We start from the raw sequence: 20,236 nt of genomic DNA on the forward strand, positions 1-20,236 counted from the left end.
AATAGAATAGTTGGTGCTGCATTTTTTTTATGTTGTCAGATTATCAAATGAATTTTATTTTCAATAATTTTTATTGATTTAAAACAAAATATAGACAATCAATACATAATGAGAAAAAACATTGGTTTTCATAGGTAAAATAACATTACAAAATCAGTAGAATATCAAGGGAGAATGACCTGAAAAAAAAAAAAAAGATCGTAGGGGGTAAAATACATATACATTGCTGTAGATATAACATACCACATAACACTGCAATCCAAAAGTCTCGAGAATTTTAGTGCACACAAACGCAATTTTTTGGGTGAAATTTAAAAGCCGAAGTTGCATTGAGTAAATAGATACCAAACAAGTCAGGCCTTAAAATTGTACATTGGTTTAACTCCATTTTGCAGCAGTACTAAACATGTGGTGTAATTGCTTTTTACATACACCCCCCCCCCCCCCCCCTTTTTTTCATTTAAAGCGGAGGTCCTGACGAATATTTTTTTTTTTTTTAAAGTCAGCAGCTACAAATACTGCAGCTGCTGACTTTTAAAATATGGACACTTGCCTGTCCAGGGCGCCCGCGATGTCCTCACCCAAAGCCGATCTGTCCCTTGTCTCTCAGGTGGAGGCGCCGCCATCTTCAGTAAGGGAACCAGGAAGTGAAGCCTTGCAACCTGAGAACCCTGCAGGTGTAACAGCTGATTGATAATTATAAAACCACTTCCATACAGATTCACTCACACACATGTAAACAGACAAAGAAGCTGTTTCTCTAACCAGTTGCCGCATGCCCACCGACGGAGGGACGGTGCGGCTCTCGTTCTGGGTGGACGTCATATGACGGCGCACCAGAATGGCCGCTCCCGTGCGCCCCCAGGGGCATGCAGTGTGGCGATCGCGCTGTGTTGCTAGGACACGGCGCGACCCCGATCTCTGTAAAGAGCTGCTGGCGCGGCTTTTAAACCATGTAATTGGCTGTATCCAATCACACTAACAGTGTGTGGTGAGGAGAGCCGATCAGTGGCATCTCCTCGCAGGGGACAAGAAGATATGTAATCAGGTCACTGATCATCAGTAACCTCATTACACTAAAGCGCCACCAGAGCCAGCAATCAGTGCCCACCAGTGATGCCAATCAGTGCTGCCTATCGGTGCCCATAAGTGCAGTATATTAGTGCCACCTAATCAGTGCCCATAAGTGCCACCTCATCAGTGCCACCTCATCAGTGCCACCTCATCAGTGCAGCCTCAACAGTGCACATCAGTGAAGGAGAAAAATTACTTTTTTACAAAATTTACTGACCGAAACTAAGAAACCTTTCACTTACACACCCTTCCTGCCCAAGCCAATTTTCAGCTGACAGGGGCACTGACGATGGGCACTGGTAGGCAGCACTGATGGGTGGCACTGATATGCAGCACTGATGGGCATTGATAGGCGGCACTGATGGGCACTCATGGGTGGCACTGATGGGCACTGAAAGGCTGCTGTACTTATGGGTGGCACTGATAGACGGCACTGCTGGGCACTGATAGGCTGCACTGATACGTGGTACTGATAGATGGCATTGTTAGGCATCACTGATGGCACTGGCAGGCATTGGGGATGGGCACTGATTGGCAGCTGCCTGGGCACTGATTGGCATTTCCCTGGTGGTCTAGGGTGACATACCTGGTGGTCCAGTGTGGTGGGCATCCAAGGGGGGGGCTACGCTGATAAACAATCAGCACAGACCCCCCTGTCAGGAGAGCAGCCAATCGGCTCTCCTCTACTCACGTCTGTCAGACGCGAGTGAAGAAAAGCCGATCAACGGCTCTTCCTGTTTACATCGTGATCAGCTGTGATTGGACATGGCTGATCACGTGGTAAAGAGCCTCCGTCAGAGGGTCGTTACCGAGATCAGTGTAGTGGTGTGTCAGACTGACACACCGCACCACCGATTGCCGCCATGCACACCCCCACGGGCGCGCGCGCAGTTGTTCTGGAGGGCCGTCATATGATGTCCACCCAGAACGAGAGCTGCGCCACCCAGCCATCATTTGACGGCGGGCGGGAAATGGTTAAATGCCACCAAAAGAAGTCTCTATTTGTGTGAATAAAATGATAAAAATTACATCTGGGTACAGTGTTGCATGACCGCGCAATTGTCATTCAAAGTGTGACAGCGCTGAAAGCTGAAAAATGGCCTGGGCAGGAAGGGGGTGAAAGTGCCCGGTATTGAGGTGGTTAAAATAACAAAAGGTAGGAATCTGCAACAAAATTTGTTAAAATCCCTGCAATGTACATAGATGACCCAGAGGGGAACAAAAGTGGAGATACTCTTTTTAAATGTCATTCACAAATAAAAGAAGTCATATCAGTAAGTGAACTGCATTATGTTATCGCATGATTGTGTGATGTGAGAACCGCAGAGGGCGATGTTCTGAACCTGGGAATACACAGAGCAGTGCTTGGGAGCGAGCACGCCCCAGTGCCCCCATAGCAAGCGGCTTGCTATTAGGCACTGGTCAAGGGGAAGTAGCCAGGAGCACTGGCAGGGGGACCTGAGAAGAGGGGGATTGGAGCTGCTCTGTGCAAAACCATTACATGGAGCAGGTAAGTATGACATGTTTGTTTTGCTTTTTTATTTTTAAAAGCTGAACCTTTATTCTCACTTTTAGTGCTAAATTTCTAGTTAGTGTAGCTTATAAACAGTCGTGCCATTTCAATGTATGATGTGATGCGATGCGATGTAATCTGTATAGATTAAAGCTCATACCCCTTGTCCACCTTTTTTTTTTTTTTTTTTTTTTTTTTCTTTTTCAGGTGATGGAGTTTGTGTACAGAAATGGCATGGCTTTCCAGTATCCAGAGCCGCTAGATAAGAACGCCTACGTGCGTTCTAAAGTGTGGACCACGGAGTACGACTCCTTCTTACCGGACGTCTACGACTGGCCAGAGTACGCATCCAAGCCTCATAAAATGTTCTGACCCGGCAGCTGACCCTTCCATCCTGAGAGATCACTTTATACATGACCATGCATGAAAATTGGGTTCCGACCTTCAATTTTCTTGTGCCTTTTATAGCTTCCATATTTCAATATGCTGCCCTTGACAGAGAAAAAAAAATCTGTCCCATTACCTGAATGTCAAGTCTCACCAAAATGGATTCTTTTACTTTAATACGATGTTCCACCAAGCTCTGGTTTTCTGGTGCGATTTTTAAGGAACACAAGCGGTGCAATTTTTTTATGCGAGCGAGTTCACATGCGATTCCAATGTGTTTTGGATGCACAAAACTGAACTGGAACAAAATTGAGTTGGGCTGAGCACTGCTCAGCTATTCATAGGAAGCTTTGTATTTCTTCAATGAATACAAAGCTGAGATAAAGAAGTGGGTGGCTGACATCACAATCTCCACCTCAACCAATTAGAAGAAGCCTTGTGTTCATTGATCGAATACAATGTCTCCTGTGAATGGATGAGCAGTGTTCAGCCCGACTCGATTTTTGTTCCGGGGGCGGGACGGGAAGCCCCATCTCGCTACCAAAACACAGCGCTGAATGCTATATGTAGCTGATGCCACATACAATTTTATACAGCACTCCCAGCTGGCACATGTATCAATGAAGCTAATAACTTATTTAGAGCAGCTTGATCCAAACAAACTATTGATGCTTAGCGTTTTTGCCTGCCGCATTTGCACAGGCACAGCAGCCTATTCAAGTGAATGGGCTGCCGTGCCTGCGTTTCCGCAAAGAAAAAAAAAAATGCGGCCCAAAGGGAAATCGCATGGTCTTTTTGACCATGCGATTTCCCTGTGGTTCCCGCGCACACACTGCGATTCTACATGCGTGGGGGGCATTCAGAATGAATGGCAGCCCCGAGTGACTCCGCAGAGCAGTGCGTTTTTACTGCGGGTGCGGGAATCACTGTGATACCCGCAGCCGCATGCACAGGTGTGAACCGAGGAGCACAAGAAACCTGGAGTTAGGCTTCAAATGAAGTGAAATGCGATTGTTGCTAGAAGATATTACACTTTTGTTGGGGTATTGCCTTTCATGTTTATTGAATAGGCCTGACAATCTTGCAATATCCTCCATGTTTTGCACAACTCCAAAGAAAATGTGCACAGATTAATTTAATCTATAAAGAATATTACAATTTTTACATGGCATAGTATACCTATATGTTATAACAGCATAAAGGGTTTTACAGTGATATATATATTTATGAAATGTTAAATATATCGTTTATGTATCCAGTCATGCCTCTCAGTATACTGTAGTGCAGGCATGGCTTTAGCACAACCTTATGAGCAATATCTCCCAGCATGCATTGTTGGGCTTTATCAGTTAGAGAACTGTAGTGCAGTATAGTATACTGCATTCTGTGAAATGTAATTTAATGGCATTTTTTTTTTAACTTTTGTTTGCAGTGGTTTAAACCGTTTGATACGAACCGTCCATTTGTAAATCTATTAAAAATCCAAACAGTTTTTATCTGTTGAAAAAAAAAAATCCAAACTGTGAAATTTTGGCAGCAAGAGAATCGTTCTTAGAACATTCCCAAATATGTGTGTGAATTTTAATTTTACGTATACGTATCTAATATTGCATTACTATTTGCTCTGCAGTGCAGTGCAACCTGTTGGGATGTGTAGTCAGCCATTTAAGGCCGACTGAGTTATTGAGATTACTAACAAAAAGTCAGCAGTTTGTATGAAAACCACTTCACTCGGGGTCCGAAACTGACCTCACATTTTCCCCAAGTTTCTGAAACTTTCACATTTTGTTATTTTATTAGTTGTTGTTTGTTGGTTGGGTTTTACCAGTTATCTGCTGGCATTGGACAGGACATGCGGAAGTGTTTTATATACTTATACCTTCAATGGCCCTTTTTATTAGGTACAACTATAACCCCCTTTTTCTTTCAGCGAGTTCTTTGTACAGTAGGCCTAATAAGGTGCTGGAAACCTTTTTTGGGGGGTTTTAGTCCATATTGACTTCATAGCATCATATGCTTCACATTGATTGGCCACACATCCATGCTGTGAACCTCATCCCAAAGGATTCATGTGGACCATGTTAAATGCTGTCCTTCCCATCTCCATATGAGATTTGTCAACACAAGCTTCAGCCTTGGTGTTGGCGTTTTGGTGGTCCCATTCCCACGCTAGCCTTCTTGACCTCTTAGCTGATGGGAGTGCAACCCATTGTGGTCTTCTGCTGCTCTTCAAGGTTCTACAATATTGTCTTTTGAGCTTTTTGTTAACAAGGTCTTTTTACCCTCAGAACTATTTTATGTTTTTGGAACAGTTCTTTGTAAACTCTTGAGACTAGTGGTATGAAGGTCCCAGGAGGTCTCTGGTTGCTGAGATGCTGTAACTACCAACAATCACTCCATGGTATGAAAACCCCTTCACTCAGGGTCAGAAACAAATCTCACATTTCCCCCCAAGTTTCTGAAACTTTCAAATTTGTTATTTTATTAGGTGTTGCTTGTTGGTTTGGTCTACCAGTCATCTGCTAGAATTGGGCAGGACATGCGGAAGTGTTTTATATACCTATACCTTCAATGGCCAATTTATTAGGTAAACCTATAACCTAATTTTTCCTTCAGAGTTCTTTGTATAATAGGCCTAATAAGGTGCTGGAGACCTTTTCTTTGGAGGGGGGGTGGGGTGTTCAGTTCATATTGACTTCATAGCATCACATCCTTCCTTCAAATTGGCTGGCCACACATCTATGCTGTGAACCTCATCCCAAAGGATTCATGTGGACCATGTTAAATGCTGTCCTTCCCATCTCCATATGAGATTTGTCACCACAATCTTCAGTGTTGGCGTTTTTGGTGGTCCCATTCCAACGCTAGCCTTCTCGACCTCTTAGTTGATGGGAGTGCAAGCCATTGTGGTCTTCTGCTGCTCTTCAAGGTCCCACAATATTGTATGTTCAGAACTGCCCTCCTGCTGCAGTCTTTTGACTTCTCATATTAACAAGGTCTTTTTACCCTCAGAACTCTTTTATGTTTTTGGCACAGTTCTTTGTAAACATCCTGAAACTAGTGGTATGAAGGTCCCAGGAGGTCTCTGGTTTCTGAGATGCTGTAACTACTAACAATCATTTCATGGTCAAAGCCACTTGGCTCCACCATTCTAATGTTTGGGTTAGAAATATCGGAACCTCTTTGACCGTCTCCTTATTCATTTTTGTTGAGTTGCAGCCACCATATTTATAGTAGGGTATTTCTGTTATTAAGCAGATGTTCCAAAAAACATTTCCAGTGAGTTTTAAACATAAATAGATCAACAAGCAAAGTTGAACAAAGATATATTTTTGTCGATTTATTGGTCAGTTTTTCGAAAATATGCGCTTTCTGTTTAGAGGTCAGTAATGCTTGTTACACTGCATTGTGTAGTGTCATGCATTTCCTTGTGTTGTGGCTACAATTGGTCATTGCTGGACAAAATTATTTTGTAGGGACTATCCATGTGAATGGGTATTCATGCAACCGTTAGTGAAGCATAAACAGGTTCGAAGACTCCACAGATTTTGGGTTATACTGTCTTTTATCCAAGTGGTCATTGGGGGTTATTTACGAAAGTCAAATCCACTTTGCACTACAAGTGCAAAGTGCACTTGAAATTGCACTGAAAGTGCACTTGGAAGTGCAGTCTCTGTAGATCTGAGGGGGACATGCAAGGAAAATAAAAAAACAGCATTTTAGCTTGTACATGATTGGATGATAAAATCAGCAGAGCTTCCCCTCATTTCTATCTACCCCTCAGATTTACAGCGACTGCACTTCCAAGTGCAATTTCAGTGCAATTTCAGTGCAATTTCAAGTGCACTTGTAGTTTTCACTTGTAGTGCAAAGTTGATTTGCCTTTCATAAAACCCCCATTATCTTTAGATATCAAACTGCACATGGCGCTATTATTGAATCGGTCCTGTTCTAACTATTTTTGAATGAGTGGTCGGTGTATCTCACACATGCTTTTGGTGTAAAGCAGTACAAAGGGCAGTTATGGTGCGCAATGTAAAGTAAGCCATGTCAGCCAATCAGATTTTAGTTCACAATAATGAAACGGCTTATATAAGAACATGTTCCGTGCATCAGCCTATTGAATTGGAGAGTTGCAGTGTTTTATGAAGTATTCCAGTTACTGTTTTTCTCTATGATATTTTCAAATGGGAAACTTTGAGTATTTATTTTAAGCTAATGAGAATTTTATCTGCAAGTAACTTTTGACACTATGGTCGGATAATACTTAGTTGACGTCTTATGTCTTCCTGGTGTGTAAATTATATCTGCACTCTAATAACTGCCTCTGTGTCGGCATACCGGGTGAACAGTGAGAAAATTTTATACCAAAAAAGTTACCTTTCCTTTTATTTATTTATTTTTTTTTTTAAATGGTGGGAACATGTTTACACCAGATGCTTGTCATTTTGCTACATTCTACAGCACAAAAAACACAGCCATTACAAAAAAAAAATGATCAGATTTCCTATAGCATGTTACATTTAGGTGCATGGAAAAATGCTGCATATCGTGATAAAGGGTGATGCTGTCAAAGTAAACGTGTTTCGAAAATGTTTGCTTTTTTTCATGTTTAATTTTAGGTTTTCCTTAAAGTGGTTGTAAACCTCTGACATGAAATATGAACAAAGCATATCGCTTTATAATGTGTGTACTTGTCTCAAACTAGAGCACTAAGTGTCATTTCTGTCTCCTTCCTTCCTCTGCTATGTGCACGAGTCACTACTGACAGGTTTTCCTGACACCAAGAGAAGAAAGGTGACAGGGGTGGGAGCTACAGCTGATTTCATAGCCTCCTCTCTATTCCTGTGTGCTGTGTGAAGGGGTGTGTCCCTTCCCTCCAATCAGCTCTGAGCTCTCCTCACTGATTTAATTTCAGCACCTAATTTTTTTTTTTTTTAGACCTGAGAGATCCTGTGTAAATTCTGCACTTTGGTTTTAGGGGAAAGACGGCTGCATATGAACAGGTACAACTTGTGTAGGATGATTTGTTTCATCTCTGTGTATCACCTAGGCCAGTCACTTCACTGGGTATATGTGAGGGTTTACAACCACTTTAAGTAAGATGATGCTTTGCTTTTAAAAATAATTGTCTTGCTTTCGAGAAAATAAAGGGAGAAAATAGAAAGAATTTAAAATCTTAGTAGCACAGAGGAATACTTACTGTTCATATCTGAGTAAAAATAAGACTACTGCCTTCACCCCCAAGAGCTTGCCCATACACCCTGTGTAGAAAAGGGGCTCTTGGGAGATGTACTTCTGGGATTCTGCCTACATCAGTAGGAACTGAGCTCCCAGTAACTGCCCCTTCAAGAGTTTTATCAGCCTCATGGTTTCACAGGGAAATAATAAAAACTTTTTCTAACTAACGGAACAAGGTGAAATAAGAAACTAATGCTGGAACATGATCTAGATGCTGCAGTTGAGGTATGGGTTTAAATTTGGGTTGTGCCCGAACATCCCCTTTAGGGGGACTTTTATTGGTGGAATGATCAAAACTTTTCTTATCTTTATTATTACTCACTGTGTACAAAATCAGATAGAATGAACCCTTTGTATCTGGATTCTTTCTAGTATGGGGTCATTTTTAAGCCAATGAATGATTAATATTATTTTACCAAGTTGGTCCTGATGGAGATTGGCTTAGCAGGCTGATCCCAAATGTCTAGCCAATTCTTCAGTTCTCCAAGAAAATCATAAATCTATAGTCCAAGGACTTCTTCCACATTTTAGACAACGTGTGCTGAAATGTTCCACTGGAAGCCACTTCCTCATTGACAAAAGCTATGCAATAAAGTCAAAGGACCGGTTTTATCTTTGAATACTTTTTTTTTTTTATCCCATCAGTCTCCCGCTTTTTTTTTGTTAACAAATTTACTAAGGCTCTTCAGTCCATCCAAAATTGGTGTTTTAATACAGGGGGTGGTCTGAGTCAGCGTCAGCCCCCAACTTATTGGATGCTCCAACAGTGAGATCTCCCTGCCATAATTCCCAGCTTGGTTCTTGTTCACTTGAAAGTTTTGGGTGTCCTGCTGTTCTTTGTGTGTTCCAGCTCCTCCTTTTTACATTCTTCATAATCTGCCTTTTAGATCCTCTTCACTACCTCCTGGGATGACCATTTCCCGGTCTCTCTAAGCCATCAAAAAAACTGACTCTGCATTTCCTAACCAGTCAGGAGACTTATTCCTCATTATCAAAGGCTGACCAAGATGTCTTCCCAGTCCCAACTCCTCAACACCATTGTTGAGATTAGAAAAATGGAACACCAACAGCTGGAGGTACTATAGATTTGTTTAATAAAATATGGAATCCCCGGGACGTATCCTCTTTAGGTATGGTGCCATCATTCACTACCTCTTTATGATCTACCCTTTTTTACATTCTTCATGATACAAAATAAATAAAAATACAGCAGTGATGGTGAAAACCCTTCATAATGGACATAGCAGGGAGGCAAACCCTGACACTTGCCACAGAGATCTCACCTCTACAGCTCCCAAGGGAGAGAATAAAACTATAAAATGGTTCTTCTGTCCAGCACCTACCAAAATCCAAAACGCCAGTTTTGGGCTGACGGGTCCTGATGTAACAAGCAATTTGGTGTCCAAGCCCTAAAGTTAGTAAATACTCCTTTTTTAGTCTATTTTTCTTCTTGGTTAATCACCATTCTGGTGATGGGTTATCACCATTGTATGGAAACGGGTTTATTTCTGACCAAAATCATAATGATTTTAAATTTTTCCCTATTACATTGTATTCTTCCCACCATTTTTAATTTCCGTCCAAAGCTGAAAATTCACAAGCACTGTGAATGATGTTGTGGTCAAGCACTACTTCCAGCCACAATTCTCAGGGAAAGCTTTAAAACCGTACTTTTTGGTTATTCCCATTGCAATGGGATCTGTCACCTTCTCAAGCTGGCCATGCATGGTTAGTTTTTTGGGGTTTTCTTTCCCCCGTTCAGGCAGCCAAAAACCAACCGATTCCTCCAACCACACAAACTGGATGGATGAAGGAATCCCTCACCACGCTGGGACATTATATTCATTATATTCTGACAGCGGAACCTGGTGATTGGTTGCCGCCGCTGATCGATGGAATGTTTTCGACATGACTACTGTTGGGTGGTTAAGTCTGCACACTGATCAAAATTCTACCAGGCCTTGATGAACCGGCCGCATTTCTATCAGTGTATGGCCAGCTTTAGAGAAACAGCAAATATTTTGTGCGCTCTGAGATGGATGTAATGAATCTATTGTCTGCATTCATGTGAATACCTACTCGGCTCACAAAATGGCTGCCTGTGGGCCAGCAAATGAGGGAACAACTGAAAATGAAGGATCACTTAGAGCCATGCTTTACAAAATTCAGATGTAACAGGTTTATGAGGATTTTCTGTTTAGCCTTATACATTGTTTTATGCTTATTTGACATGTGAATTTCGTACTTTTTTTACGTGATCAATAAATGAATATGACAAAATGACTTGTTTGATCTTTGAAACCATAATTTTGGGCGACGGAGTACAGATATGAATTTGTCATGTACTTATTTGTTTTGCAGTGGATCAGGATATATTACAATAAAGGAGTTGCTTCAAATATTTAAGGAATAATATCAATCGGTGAATCATGACTATATGGCCAATAGTTTGTGGACAACCCTCAAAAAGAGGGAGTTCAGGTGTTTCCAGTGATGGGTTTCCCCGCATCCAATTTGCATGACAGGAGATTGTGACCGTCTCTCTATGGAGCTGGTTCACATATGTCTGTTGCAGCTCGCGGAGCGGCTTGCACAGGAGTGCTGTGCGTCTTTGGCTCTGTTTAAATTTGGCCCCGATTTGTCCCTGAAAGGGAGAACAGGGACGCACCGGACCCCTGATGCGAGCCTCATCCGTTGGAGGAACCCAGCCTTCAGGGCATCTTCGTAATAAATTGGCAGGCTCTGAGTACAAGTCAGTTTGCACAAACTGGTTAGCGAATTACCTCAAATAATTAGCACAGATTACAACATGCCTCCACTGAAACCGGTTTTTAGCTTTTATTTGATGATGATTTCTAGGTTTTTTTGTAATGATGCTTAATTGCTGTTATTATTCAGGTGTTTTCATAACCAATTTTGCGAGGGCAATCAGGAGATGGATGTTAACTTTTCTTTCATTAAAAGCTCATGTACGTCTTTGTGGTGTGTTACCACACATTAGGTCATGCATAAACGTGCATTGTGATAAAAAATTAATGGGCTGTGACTGCACCCTGATGTGATAAAAATTGTATGTGACTTTTTTTTTTTTTTTTTTTTTTTTTTGTAGTCAACACACAACCAAGCACAGTGCATTGCCATGTGTTACGACGTGTTACAATGCAGGTGCATTGGGGCACCATTCAAATTGAATGGCAGTGCAGTAACATATGTTACGTGTGTTACTTGCACATATTATGACAACACAGAAATGTAACTGGGCCGTTTTGAGTTTTTTTTTTTTTTTTTTTTTCGGCACATCTGAATGTAGAATGTGAATGTATTTCAGGCCATAAACCTTTTGGCCTTTGGGGTTATATTTAATAAAACTGACACAAAAAAAAAATTCTTATTTGGATGTTCTTCAATTCTTTCTAATCCCAATTTAAGGTAACCAAGCTTGACTGTGAAATATGCTGAGGCCTCCAGTAGTGTTGAGCAAATTGGTTGCCCAGATATCTTAGAATTAGTTCCCAGTGTGTCCTTCATTGAAGAGACTGATAGGTTGATGACTACTTTGCATAAAATTGATTATTTTGAATGTTGGAGTCAAATTGACGATTCTGGGTAATTTCAGAAAAAGGCGTCTAGATTGGACGGCTATGAATATTTATTGCAACCTAGCCAATCCTTGGGAGGCTGACACTGAAGGTGTGGCTGAGGAGAAGATACATGCTTGGGAGGATGTGATAAAGGGCTCTCTTCCCCTGGGGCTTCCCCTTGGGAGGGAGCCTGTGTGTGTTCCAGAACTACTGCTACTAGGCCTCAGCAGGTGCCCTGTGCTGAGGGCCTGAAAGATGCCACATATTGAAGGTGGGCTGGAGAAGGAAACCTTTACTGAAGAGTGTTGCAGGGGAGCCAGAATGGAGCTGCTGCTGGGACAATGTGAGTAGGACCTTTTGCCCTTCGCTCCAGGTACAGAAGTGTTACTGAGAGTTAGACACCAGAGGTTGCTGCTCAGAACTGCGACTGCTCTTAGTCACAGATCTGCTGGCTGTCCCCTCTATACTTCGCATTATTTTTGGGGCTGCTACCATAGAGCTGGAACAAATACTTTTCAGGAAGCCGTCTTCCAAGATCCTACATGTGCTTTTAAGTATCCTGCACCCTCATCCCTCATTTCTGCATTTTCTCAAGATCTGCAATAAAAGGTAAAAAAAAACCCTCTAGCCTGGAGCCTGAGTTTGTCAATGTGCTAATGGGACTGGAAACTGGACAGACATCCTCTACACAGGTAAGGGGGACCCAATATACAGTGACTTTCAAAAGTATTCAACCCCCTTGGCTTTTTACCTATTTTGTTACATTACAGCCTTTAGTTCAATTTTTTTTAATCTGAATTATATGTGATGGATCAGAACACAATAGTCTAAGTTGGTGAAGTAAAATTAGAAAAATATATACATACATCTATTGTTCAGATATAAAAAAACTGATAATTGGTATGTGCGTATGTATTCACCCCCTTTGTTATGAAGCCCATAAAAAGCTCTGGGTCAACCAATTACCTTCAGAAGTCACATAATTGGTGAAACGATGTCCACCTTTGTACAATCTTAAGTGTCACATGATCTGTCATTACATATACATACCTTTTTTGAAAGGCCCCAGAGGCTGCAACACCTAAGTAAGAGGCACCACTAACCAAACACTGACATGAAGACCAAGAAAGTCTCCAAACAAGTAAGGGACAATGTTGTTGAGAAGTACAAGTCAGGGTTAGGTTATAAAAAAAATATCCAAATCTTTGATGATCCCTAGGAGCACCATCAAATCTATCATAACCAAATGGAAAGAACATGGCACAACAGCAAACCTGCCAAGAGACGGCCGCACGCCAAAACTCACGGACCGAGCAAGGAGGGCATTAATCAGAGAGGCAGCACAGAGACCTAAGGTAACCCTGGAGGAGCTGCAGAGTTCCAGAGCAGAAACTGGAGTATCTGTACATAGGATGACAAGAAGCCGTACGTTCCATAAAGTTGGGCTTTATGGCAGAGTGGCCAGAAGAAAGACATTACTTTTAGAACAAAACAAAATGGCACGTTTTGAGTTTGCAAAAAGGCATGTGGGAGACTCCCAAAATGTATGGAGGAAGGTGCTTTGGTCTGATGAGACTAAATATGAACTTTTTGGGCAAAGAAAATGCTATGTATGGCGCAAACCCAACACATCACATCACCTAAAGAACACCATCCCCACAGTGAAACATGGTGGCAGCATCATGCTGTGGGGATGTGTTTCAGCAGTCTGGACTGGGAAACTGGTCAGTGTTGAGGGAAAGATGGTTGGTGCTAAATACAGGGATATTCTTGAGCAAAACTGTACCACTCTGTGTGTGATTTGAGGATAGGACGGAGGTTCACCTTCCAGCAGGACAATGACACCAAACACACTGCTAAAGCAACATTTGAGTGGTTTAAGGGGAAACCTGTAAATGTGTTGGAATGGCCTAGTCAAAGCCCAGACCTCAATCCAATAGAAAATCTATGGTCAGACTTAAAGATTGCTGTTCACAAGTGCAAACCATCCAACTTGAAGGAGCTGGAGCAGTTTTGCAAAGAGGAATGGGCAAAAATCCCAGTGGTAAGAAGTGGCAAGCTCATAGAGACTTCTTCAAAGCGACTTAGAGCTGTGATAGGTGCAAAAGGTGGCTCTACAAAGTATTAACTTTAGGGGGGTGAATAGTTATGCACACTGACTTTTTCTGTTATTTTGTCTTATTTGCTTGTATTACAATACATAAAAAACATCTTCAAAGTTGTGGGCATGTTCTGTAAATTAAATTATGCAAATCCTCAAACAATCCATGTTAATTCCAGGTTGTGAGGCAACAAAACATGAAAAATGCCAAGGGTGGTGAATACTTTTGCAAGGCACTGTATTTCCAGCAACCCCTTCAGGGGTTAGCACTACATTTAAATACAAATTTTTACTTAAATTACTTGCCAGCTGCACCACCTTTTATCTTAGATTCACAGCAGAGCACCTACTTCAACTAAATTCATTGATCAGCTGCCCCTTCTTTAGCTCAAATTCAGTGCACAGCTGTACTGACTTCAGCATAAATTCTAGACGCCTGCATACAGTAACTATATGGTGTTCTTGTTTGATATAATGTAAGTTTTGAAGAGTTGATGCGTATAGGTGAGGCAAAAGAGGGCTTGGAGGAGGTACTACACTGTGGTCGTAGGTCTTTACCTGCAGCTTGCTGAAGGTCTCCTGAGCCCACTGAAGGTGTGGGCAAGGATATGTTCGTGGATCTGTAGGCTTCATGTTTGACACTCATCACATAGACTGACCAAAGAAGTTATCCTCTGTCATTATATATATAATATAGAAGTAAATCCTCTGTAAGGATCAATGCACAACATGGGCAGCAGGGAAAGTCATTCTGAGAAAAAAGCCTAGACTGGATTTTTTCTAGGCAGGCAAGGTCATGTTGTGACTTATTAGGGATGCTATATATACACCAAAAGCCTCCAGTGTGTGTAGAGAGACAAATTTTAGAGTTCATATAAAAAAATAAAAAAAACAAGCTGTTACGTCTAAATTTTATGTCAATGGCAACAAGTGCAAAGTGCCAACAGCTGAAAAAGTCCTATAAAAAATTCCAGCACAAGTACGTATGTACAGAACTGTGTATGGCCATAGTGTGCACACTTATTGTACTAGGCCTCAGTGAGAAGTCTTTAGTTGTATACTTGTCACCAGGAAAGGGATTCTCAAATCTGATCCTGATTCCTGTTACTGATCCAGTGACCAGAGCAATACAGTGTTACCATAGTAACACTGTACTACTCTGGGGATGTGATCAGGTTTTTTTTTTCCACACTGATTGCTTATAACACTGTTTATAAGCAACCATGTTTTTCTGAGTGAAAACTACTCATTCATTGCTTAGCTGTGATTGGCCACTGCTAATCACAATAGTAATCACATTGTACAGATGGGATGTGATTAGGACATCTAAACCCACAAACAAAAATGTAATATACTGCAGTTTACCAGTCCCTAGATGTGGTGGAGGCATTCGTTTTCAGTCATATCTTCTTTATTTTTACCTGATAGTCATGTAAGAAAGACACCTGTTCTAGGGTGACAAAACTTAATGCACTGTATCCACGGAGGAGGATATGTTTATTGTCATGCTTTAAAGCAGGGGTCACCAAACTTTCTAAACAAAGGGTCAGTTTACTGTCCATCAGACTTTAGGAGGGCCGGGCCGTGGCCAACTGGAGTAGAAAATGCCCCAGTGTCACTGAGTGTCTCAGGCTTGGGGGTCAGTGGGGTTAAAGAAACAATATAGCGCCTGGTCAGTAGGAGGAGGAGGAATGGTCCCCCATCGCTGGTGTCAGTGGGAGGAATGGTGCCCCATCGCTGGTGTCAGTGGGAGGAATGGTGCCCCATCGCTGGTGTCAGTGGGAGGAATGGTGCCCCTTCGCTGGTGTCAGTGGGAGGAATGGTGCCCCATCGCTGGTGTCAGTGGGAGGAATGGTGCCCCTTCGCTGGTGTCAGTGGGAGGAATGGTGCCCCATCGCTGGTGTCAGTGGGAGGAATGGTGCCCCATCGCTGGTGTCAGTGGGAGGAATGGTGCCCCATCGCTGGAGTCAGTGGGAGGAATGATGCACCATTGTTTTTGTCAGTGGGGGGAACTAGTGACCCAGTGGAAGGAAAAATGCCCCATCGTTGGTGTCAATGGGAGAAAAAATGCCCCACCTAATTAGATTGTAAGCTCTTATGAGCAGGGCCCTCTTAACCATCTTGTATTTCATTGTATTGTAACTGTACTGTCACCCTTTTATATTGTAAAGTGCTGTGCAAACTGTTGGCGCCACATAAATCCTGTATTATAATAATAATAATAATGCCCCATCATTGATGTCAGTGGGGGTGGGGAGGGGGAATGACTAGTGACTCATCATTGTGGCAGTGGAAAGCGAAATGCCCCACCATTGGTGTCAATGGAAGGAAAATTGTCTCATTATTGGCGTCGGTAGTAGTAAAAATGCCCCATCATTGGTGTCGGTGGAAGGAATAGCGCCTCCTATCAGTTTTGGTAATGGTGCCCCAAGGGCCACATACAGACAAGCAAAGGGCCGCATTCGGGCCACAGTTTGGAGACCATTGCTGTAAAGGAAAGGAGTAATGAGGAAATATGGAAGGTGCCATAGCTGACTCCTGGATTTCATGCGGATCCAATGGATCCCTACTTTGGGACACTCACCTGAAATATACAGATCAGGAGTTCTGAATCTCTAATCTACACGTTTGTTTTTTTTTCAAACATAACCAAAAAGCACATAGGATAGAGTTGGTCCTGGCATTCTGTGTATTTGAGTGTTTTTATTGCTGTCTGTGTCACTGTTGGGGAGAACTGCCCCACTTGTGTTATTAAAAACCTGACAGAGGTTCTTACCATTCACTTCATATTCACAAAAAAGTATACATTTTGTGCTTGAAAATATCAGTAATTGAATTGTATTGGAGCATGGGAGGCTCCAGTGGTGCTGTCGGGAGCTAAGCTGTTTCTCATCCGATGGGGATGGGGCGCTGTATGTTGTATTACTGCAGACTCATTTCATATTCTATGTTAAAACCCAACCCGGGGTAGTTAAAAATATAAGAATTGTGTCGCCAGCCCCAACCTGAAATATGCTCATTTTGTCAAGGGGATGATCTAAAAATGACCTTTTACCACATTGCTACTACCATTAGTGATGACTGGTCCCAAATACCCTCCCTATTTGTCTGTAGATGGTGTGCAGCGTGGCACGGCAGCAATAATTTACACAGTCAGTCAGGTGCCATAGAGAACTTGTATTGAAGTAAGGCGAGGACCACCCAACTGGGTGCACTAACTGTTTTCAGCAAAGATAGTGGAGCAATGCTCAGCTGGACTGACAGCGCCTGTAAAGAGGGCAGAATGTGGCCTGTCTTGTGCTCAATTGGGAAGATGTCCAGAGGAGTGGCAGACCTTACGTTTTCCCTCCTCGACAGGAACATTTCCCTACCGCTAGTACTGTTCCCAACAGGTGGGGTACCTCTCCCTTCACTGCCCACTAGCAAAAGCACACTGGGAGTCAGGGCCTTAAATAGGCTCTGTCTAACCCAAGGTTGCCGCCAGAGTCACATATGGCAGCAGCATCCAATTGGATAGCTCCCCAAGTGGCGCAGGAAGCCATAGAGGAAGCCTGTTCCTCATGACTTCCTCTCCCAACAAGATCGCCACAATGGGAGAGTGCCACCCGTCATAGAGAAAGTAGACTGCACCTGCTTACAAGTCTCCAACTGGTCACACTTGAAGCCAGGTGTAGGCAATCTTCCCACCTGTAGGTGGCACTGTGCCGATGCTACAAGCAAAGAGAAGTCTGATACGGGAAATTGTTCCTTTTATGGACTCTCAGTCCTCTCTGCGAAGGTAGGTGTAAGATTTGATGACAAATTCCCATGAGCATTCAGGTGGCCATCTCACCAAGAGAGTCTTTTAAATAGGGGATCCCAAATCATTCAGGTGAGCTTTGAGCGAGTGGCAGGTTAGGGCAAGGATCCAGCTGGTTAGGGACCGTGCTTAGCGCAGAGAAAGGTTCCTGGTGAGTAAGGACAAAGTAAGGGACATCATCTGGTGCTGTATAATCCTTCCGAGGATTCCTTCCAGTAAGCCAGTACAAGATACCGCTAACCCTTCCAGCACAGCATGTCTTCCGGTAACATTACCATAAATTATACTACAGAAAACTGGGTTGAAACGGTTGCATTCACCAGTGTGCCATAGCGTTCTTCCATTGTGATTGCTATAACTCTGAAAAATTACTATAAAATTACTACAGTGCTAAAGGACCTGTGTGTGTGGTTCCTCCTAAATGGCAACTTTGTTGGAGGCACCGCATGCACCCTGCCTCCCCTCTTGCCTATGTCATCACCTACAATGCAGGACCAGTGGTCCTGCATTGTACATAATGATGTCTGAGTGCCCATTCATATTCCAGAGTAGGACAGAAGAGGACCAGAGCACAGACTGCTTTGGGACCATGAAGTAAGATGAGCAATAAATGCTCCTTTTAAGAACATCCCTTAAACAAAGTAACCAGTATATTCTCCATAAGTTAGTGGGGGGATTGTGGAGAAGCCCACAATTTTTTGTATCTTTTTTAGTGTGTCTTGAGTTCCAAGCTTCCTGTAACCACTTGTCGACTGCAATACGTATATATGCGTTGCACTTTTCAAGTGGTTTACCATTACCGGGGTTATGGCTGAAGCTATCCGCCATAACCCTGGGATTTTTTTTTTTAAGCCGTTGGCTGGATTTTTTTCATGAAAGGCTGGAACACTTTTAGAAGCCCCCCCCCCCCCCCCCCCCCAGTGTTTCTCTGGCTTACTATTCTTACCGGCGCGCCCGAAAAACGTTCCGACTGGGTGGCTGGCTGGTCACAGAGGAGGCAATAAAAGACTAGATCATCTTTGATCACCTCTATGGCCTTAGAGGACCAGAGCGACGTCATGATGTCACTTCCGGGCCAGGGTGGAAGTAACCCTTTTTTTTTTTTTTTTTTTTTTTTTTTTTTAAAGCAGAGGATCAAAAAATTTTAGTTTTTTTTGTTTTTGTTCTTTTGCTTTTAAAGGTAAAGGAAGGATCTGGAGTCTTTTTGGAGCCAGAACTCGCCATAAAGAGGACCTGTCATCCTTATTTCTATTATAAGGGATGTTTTTACATTCCTTGTAATAGGAATAAAAGTGATTTAAAAAAATTGAAGGGACAGTGTAAAAATAAAATAAAAAATAAGAAAAGAAAAAATGTAAGCGCCCCCATCCCTCTGTGCTCGGTATGCATATGTATGTCGCGCACGCATAGGTAAACGGTGTTCGCACCACACATGTGCGGTATTGCCACGAACATTCATTCTAAAGATTTAAAAAAAAAAGTAAAATAAAAAGCGCCACCGTCCCCGCGAACGCATACATAAGTCGCGCCCACATATGTAAACTGCGTTCAAATCGCACATGTGAGGTATTGTCGTGTGCGTTAGAGCAACAATTCTAGACCTCCTCTGTAACTCTAAACAGTAAACTAACCTGTAAAAAAAAAAGTAAAACATTGCCTATGGAGATTTTTAAGTACCATCGTTTGTCGCCATTCCACGAGCATGCGCATTTTTAAAAGTGTGATATTTTGGGTATATATTTACTCGGCGTTTCATCATCTTTCATATTTTACCAAAAAATTGGGGTTTTGTTTTTTTTTTTTTCATTCGTTAATGTTTGGGGGTTAGAATTAATTTTCTAGCAAAAAAAATAATGATTTGGAGTGGGCAACAAAAATAGGTTCTTGGTCTTGACACATTGGGGTGCATGGGGTGAGGCTGAAACTTGCCTTCATTCTGTATCTTAAAATTGCAGATAAGCTATAGAGCAGAAACAATGCAAATCTATTATTTTTATTCCTCCCTCTCTCTTCCAGTGTATCAAAGGCGTTTGAAGAAATCTGAAAATCGACACAATGAAAACTGTAGCCATTACAAGAATGGGGCTCCTGTCACCATCAAAGCTTTACACGCCATTCTTCTGTAGTCTATTGTCATTTCAATGAATTGTAACTACAAGCTGTTTTGCATTCCCATTGTAAAGTAAAAGTTGATATATGAATAAAAAAACAGATCTTGGCAGTGCTGGTTAATTCTGTATGGTGCAATCTGCACAGCAACACGGTAAACCGGGTACGAGCCATGGAGACTGTGGCCCAGGCAGAGGGCAAAGGACTAGTCGCCAGTATTCCCTGTGACTGGGAACGTGACTTACCATGTCTTGTTCTGCACTGCAGTGCTGGGATAAGGTCATCTAGAGCCCAGGGAGAGGATGCCAAATCACCCCCCCCCCCCCCCAAGATGTATGAGCATCATGTATCAGCAGCCCCCCCCCCCCAAAAAAAAGTGAGCACTAATCTAAATGCTTACGTCTAAGCATAAATCCCCCCCTCCTCCTAAT

The 20,236-nt window shown here is 42.4% G+C and overlaps 1 protein-coding gene across 2 annotated transcripts in view; it reads left to right on the plus strand.

The window, feature by feature from the left end:
* The window catches only part of ME2 (malic enzyme 2), a 92,539-nt gene extending 72,622 nt beyond the window's left edge, over positions 1-19,917 (plus strand). The window contains exons 16-17 of one of the 2 annotated variants that reach the window (XM_073619738.1): positions 2,795-2,928; positions 19,713-19,917. In XM_073619738.1, the coding sequence (XP_073475839.1) occupies positions 2,795-2,928; positions 19,713-19,740 (162 nt within the window). In that variant the 3' untranslated portion in view covers positions 19,741-19,917. Of the gene's footprint in view, positions 1-2,794; positions 10,496-19,712 lie in introns of those variants that run through there. The other variant, XM_073619731.1, reaches the window with a different exon arrangement.
* The last annotated feature ends 319 nt before the right edge of the window (positions 19,918-20,236 follow it).

This window comes from Aquarana catesbeiana, linkage group LG01 (genome assembly GCF_042186555.1).
Source record: "Aquarana catesbeiana isolate 2022-GZ linkage group LG01, ASM4218655v1, whole genome shotgun sequence".
NCBI lineage: Eukaryota > Metazoa > Chordata > Amphibia > Anura > Ranidae > Aquarana > Aquarana catesbeiana.